At 32.5% G+C, this 6,000-nt stretch overlaps 1 protein-coding gene across 10 annotated transcripts in view; it reads right to left on the bottom strand.

The window, feature by feature from the left end:
• Window positions 1–552: 552 nt before the first annotated feature.
• Window positions 553–6,000, bottom strand: part of LOC135216129 (protein madd-4-like) — an 832,309-nt gene continuing 826,861 nt past the window's right edge. For 9 of the 10 annotated variants that reach the window (XM_064251194.1, XM_064251195.1, XM_064251193.1 and 6 more), the window contains one exon: window positions 553–4,137. In XM_064251194.1, coding sequence (XP_064107264.1) covers window positions 4,013–4,137 — 125 coding nt within the window. In that variant the 3' untranslated portion in view covers window positions 553–4,012. The remainder of the gene's footprint in view (window positions 4,138–6,000) is intronic. The other variant, XM_064251199.1, reaches the window with a different exon arrangement.

The raw sequence follows: 6,000 nt of genomic DNA, 5'->3' as shown, positions 1-6,000 counted from the left end.
TGCTTGTGTCCAGTGGATGTCTGCTTGTACCAGATGAGTTTTTGACATTGCAAGACATATTTTCATGTCTTACTTTTCATACTGTATTACAATACATATTGCTGGGTTTTTTTAATAAGCTCTGCGAACATGCAAAGATTTGGATGAAAAGTTTATATGATTTTTTTAATGTGGAAACACCTAACTGCACCATGAAACAGTAGCTACTAGCTTAGTATTATAATATCAGCACAAGTATACACATGTAGTGAATGTGGCCCAGTACTTCCTTTTATGCCTGTGTACTATTGCATTGCAATATTTACCAACTTGCAAGACTGAAAACTTTCAACAATATATCAATACACAGCAGAAGAGGCAAGGAGATGATTTTCACAACACAGCTACACTGGTGCTGGGATATCAAAATTTTCATTGCCTTATGACATTTCTTTGGCTTCCATGTAAATGGTGGGTAGAGCACTTTGGAAACACATGTAAAATGAAAGTATTGCATTAGCAGCAATGAAGACCATGCCCACCAAAAAAAGATTAGGTTGCAAATTAAATACATTTGGAAATATTATCTAGTGCTTTATTTGTACAATGCACTTACAGCAATATATACAGTCATGTTATGGTATGCGAAATCCAACGGATAGAAAATAAATAAGTGATTGTAAAGGCTAAAGCGGAAGAGGAATGAAGGATAATGATACAATACATATGAGATTTTAATAAATAGAAATATTAGGCAAGATGAAAATTTTTAATCAGAAAATGTGGTGAAGGACTAGTTGCAATTGGTTTCACAAAATGTTTTGGATGTTACAGTACATTAAAACCTATTTCATCTATCTAGAAACTGCAGATCATGAATAGTACAACTAATGATATGCTACAAATACTTCCAAAAATTTCATCAAAGTTTGATACAGTTCATGCTTCAGTAAATGTGCTAAACAAAGCACATACTCAAACTTTCATACATTATCACTCATAATTTCAAACACAGATTTTTATTAATCTTGAGGGGGAAAAGTAATCAATTTCATACTGACATGTGACAGTCATAATTATCAATTAGAAGGGTCTGAAGTATCTTTACATCTTGGGTATTATTATGCAGTTTAGTGATTCCTTATATTTTTATTAAATCCAAAACCTTTCAGTTCCGTGGTAAAATTTCTTTACCTCAACTTTATAAATTTACTCTTAACAAAGGCATGGATGACTCTTCACTTCCTAATGTGCCTGTTACAGTTTATCACTAGCAACATTACAAAAATGATATTTAAAGTATACTTGACATTTTCAGTACACTTTGGGTAATGGCTATAAGAACCAAAAATCCTGTACTATATGTTTATCTTTTCCTTTTCAGTCTAATCTAATTCTTACAAAGAAAATTTTTTTGCCTGAATCCAGAGTGGAGGGGTTAAATTAAAGTTGATTTAGGCAAAACTCAATATGACTAGTTCAATTACAAACAATAAAGTTAGATGTTGGGATCAAAGTGACGAATGTTATAAATGCACCAAAAGTGAAAATGTCATGGGAAAATTATATATGTACTGTACCACAAATGCAATAAAATAATCAATTATGAAAATGTCATTAACTTTAAAAAACATAATGGGATATTTTTTAGAATCAATATTCTGAAAAGCTAAACCTTTCTCAGGATGTGCTGCTACGGAAACTTCACTTAGATGAATAAATTCACCACAAAAAAAACACCTGTTGAATCTATATAATGACAGTACAGGTCAAACAATGAACCACCCTGTGTTATACACTCTTTTTATGAAACTATTATGCCATAGTTCATTTTCTAGATTTTACAGTACGTAATTTCCAAGAAATTCTTCCAAATCTTCAAAATTTTAAGATTCATTAGTTTTATCATAACAAATAACATTAACATTATAAACTGAGGTAGTCTGAAACCATAGCGGAAGCTTGACCTTGACCTTGTTCTACTATCTAGAATGACTTACACTACTTACAAACAATTTGTGTTAAATGCACCAGCACCAAGAGTTAACTTGGCATAAAAAAATTAAGGTTTGAGTAAAAGTATACAAAATCTACACAAACTGATGTCAAGATCAAGCCTCTTGTATCAAAGTAAAATTACTAGAGAAGTTTACATGCAAGAAAATTAAGAATAAAACAATATATACTATAACAGCACATTCAATGCATATTGTATATGTTTCGTATATTATATTCACTTGATACATTTTATGGATAAACTCTACTGTACATATCAAATATGGTTTTTATTGCTCTACAACACAGGGATGCATACAACACTTAATTATAGCATGTAACTATTGAATTAAATAACATGCCTGCAGACAGCCTAGTCTATATCACTATGAAGGGAGTTGTGCGCCAATAAAGAAAGGCTTGCCTTACATTGCTATGGTGCGGTTTACTGTAATAGGTGTTATGAACACCATCAAATGATGTGAAACAAATTTTTTCCATCAGCCATTAACATGAGTTTCAATCTACATTGTCCTAGCTACAGCCAATGGGTCTCTACACAGCACTGGCTCTTTATTTTAACTGTGCATTCATACTTTAACAAAATTTTGTCTTAATCTAAGTGGTTATGGGAAAATAATTAGTTTAGTATATATAAAGAAGGATGAAAGGGTCATAAGTGTTTTTGTTCCAATACTCTATTCTAGTAATCAAAAAACTGTCTTTGTACATGAGATCCATAAACATTAAAATTATAAAAGTATTATAATTATTATTTTCAAGAATCATATTTCATGTTTAAAATCTGTCAAAATAGTAAAACGCATAGTATTCTCATATTACTAACTTGTTTGAATGTGCAAATTATCTTACACTTTAAAAAGGTACAGTGATCATTTGCAAATCACAGGGTTGGTGTTTCTCCATTCTACTGTAAAATACTCTAACATGATAAAACAGTTGGATGGCCTTTTCCTCGATTTTGAGACTTCACTCTTAAAACTTTGACAAATTTCTCACTTGATAAAATTGCAGTTCAATGAGACAAGACAATTTTCAGAACCATGTATAATGTTACTTTACCCAAAAGAATGTTCACAATGAAACAACACTAGATTTTTATTAAATTTGTGCTTTTAAAAACAGAATCAAATTTGAATATTTAAATACTTCACACATTCAATAATTTCAAATTTAAAGCAGAAACATCTCACCCTGTCTTTGAAAGTTTCATATAATGTATAGGGTACATATTCTAAACCTATTTTCAAGCTCTTATAAACAGCTGCATCAGTCTACAAACTTCATTTATTTCAACTGTTTTGTCTTTAGTCCCTTTCTGCACTATGAGTCCTCTTTTAAAATGTTCTGCATCCACCTAAACTGAATATTCACCACTGCTGTAATCCATTCTTCTTTAAGCTTATTCTATGACATAATCTTAAGCTCTTGCTAGCACTGGTCCTCTTGCACTTGGCAATGATTATGATTCACTTCCTTTTTTAATGAAGCAGACATGAAATAATCTTTTAAAATGGAGTTCACTGTTTTTAGAGCAGTCATTCTGACAACAGTATTATAAGGAATATTTTGTATAAAAGCCACTCATCCTTTCACATACTCAAAAAATTTCACAGCTTCTAAGGATTTGTTTTAAGTGTAGTTGAATAGGATGCACAGAAATTAACCTATTTTTCTTGCTGGTGCAAGAAAACACCTACCTACTGAAGCCTCTTACTGGCTAGATGTTGCGCTCAGTGTCTTAGTTATTTCACTCAAAGTTCTTTTCAATTGTGTTTCCATGTTATCATAATACTGAAAATTAACTGCACTACTTATTGCTAATATTGATACCAAAATATGTGCTAATATAAATTAAAGGCTTGGTTAAATTCATGCCATCATACAAACAAAGTACAGGAAGAATGACAAACAGTTGTGATCGCAGTTGCTATTGCAGATGTTAGTTGTTGTTAAGTCTTTATTTAGGAACCTCAGTACCACTTTCTGGTACCTTAATATTATACCAAAAGGTGTGTTAAGGGCAGGAACGACAACACTGTTCCCTATAATTCTGGACACGACACATATTTACTCTCCTCACTATATTACAGTACTTATTCCTGTCACGACAGTCTTTTGCCCCTGAGGTTTTCTCCAGATCTGTAAAAGTTGAAGTACTCCATTGTTAAAAAAAAGAACAAGTTATTCCAAAATAATCATAAAAAGAAAAATTCTGTAAAAAAATAATATACAGCATTAAGCATCACAAAAACACGGTTTTACATACACACTGTATATTAATACATAAATACATGTGGACCCCAAGTATTCGTGTTCTCGAGATTTGTGGACTTCAGTATTCGCGGATTTCTATATGGACCATATCTACCCATTATTCACGGGAAATTCACATATTGGCGGTATTTCTTTATGAGAAATATCCACATGACTATTTTCATATTTCATGATTAAATGCACTTTTTGTGATAAAACTATTAAAAAAACCAGGGATAAGTATTTTCAGCAGGGTTTTCTTGAGACCGAACTAGCAAAATAGGCAGTTCTTAGTGTTTTTATAGGGATTCTCAGAATTCGTGGATTCCAGCTATTTGTGGGGGAGTTGGAACGCATCCCCTGTGAATACAGGGTGTCCACTCTGTGTGTGTGTGTGTTAATGGCAATCCATTTTTATGGTGCTCGTCTAGTGCCATAAAAATGGCGATTTTCAGCGCCATAATGAGCCGACTTCTGGTTATGTGCACTGATAACAGAGTTATGGCACTGATACATACCTAACAGAGGTGCCATTAACCAATTATTGGTGCCAAAATCCGGTATCGCGCCAGAAGTGCCATAAATTGTTGTTTCAGTTACTGGGGACTGCTTGTGTTGTAAGAATTTTTATCACATCACTGTGATTCATATAGTACTGTGATTAATATAGTACATGCATTAAGCTACAAATGTCCTTTAATATCAAATTCGCTCTATCTCGGAACTAATAGTATATTTTCATATATTAGTTGGCTGAATCGGTATCGTCACTGACGTCCTGATTTCTCCTCTGTCCGCTGGTTTGAATCCAAGAGAGGAAAAACATTATCAACTGAAAAATTCCTCTTCGGTTAACATAGTATTTGAAAATATAGTAATTCCAAGGTATAGCAAATTTGATATTAAAGGACATTTGTAGCTTAATGCATGTATGTATGTATGTATATAATGAAAACATGATTGAAACTTACTTTGGTGTTACCAACATGTTAGACAAACACAAACAAACAGAAACACAGGTACAATATCTGGCCCTTTTACCATGCAATGGACCATAGATAAATATACTTTAAAAATGCTTGAAGTTAATATAGTAGGTTTAATGGGAACATGGGCACTAAAGTGTCAGGTTTGTCTTTAGAAAAAAATATATATATACAGTGGAACCTCAGTTTTCGTACATAATCCATTCCAGAACCTCCCACAAAATCCGAAACGTATGAAAACCGAAACAATAATTCCCATAAGGAATATAATGTAAATACAATTAATGTGTTCCAGACCCCAAAAAATATTAACAAAAAATAGATTTTATAAGGAATAAACACAGTTTTACATACAGATAACAATTAAAAATAAAAAATATAAATGACTAATGAAATGAATAAATGAACATTTAACATCACTCTTACCTTTATAGAAAACACTTGTTAGCATATGGAAGATGGAGAGGAAGGGAGAGGTTATTGTTTGGAAGGGGAATTTCCCTCGAGAAGGACTTCAGATATCAAGGACCTATCTGGGGTTACTTATCTTAGTTTTTTTACTAGCAGTCGTTTTCTGAATTTTTGAAACCAGCTTCTGCTGGCCTTAAATTCACAACAGCAGCACTTGTTGTAGACATTTTCTCACTGAGATCAGCATGCGACTTCCTCCAACACTTTGCTACAAGCTCTTTCTTAAATTCTACAGTGTTTCACGCCTTTTTTTTAACATAAGGGCTAGCATTTGGAACTTTCTTTGGCCCCA

The sequence above is a fragment of the Macrobrachium nipponense genome, chromosome 6 (genome assembly GCF_015104395.2).
Source record: "Macrobrachium nipponense isolate FS-2020 chromosome 6, ASM1510439v2, whole genome shotgun sequence".
Taxonomy (NCBI): Eukaryota; Metazoa; Arthropoda; class Malacostraca; order Decapoda; family Palaemonidae; genus Macrobrachium; species Macrobrachium nipponense.
Note: the sequence above shows the minus strand (reverse complement) of the source record. Positions and strands in the feature narration are given on the sequence as shown.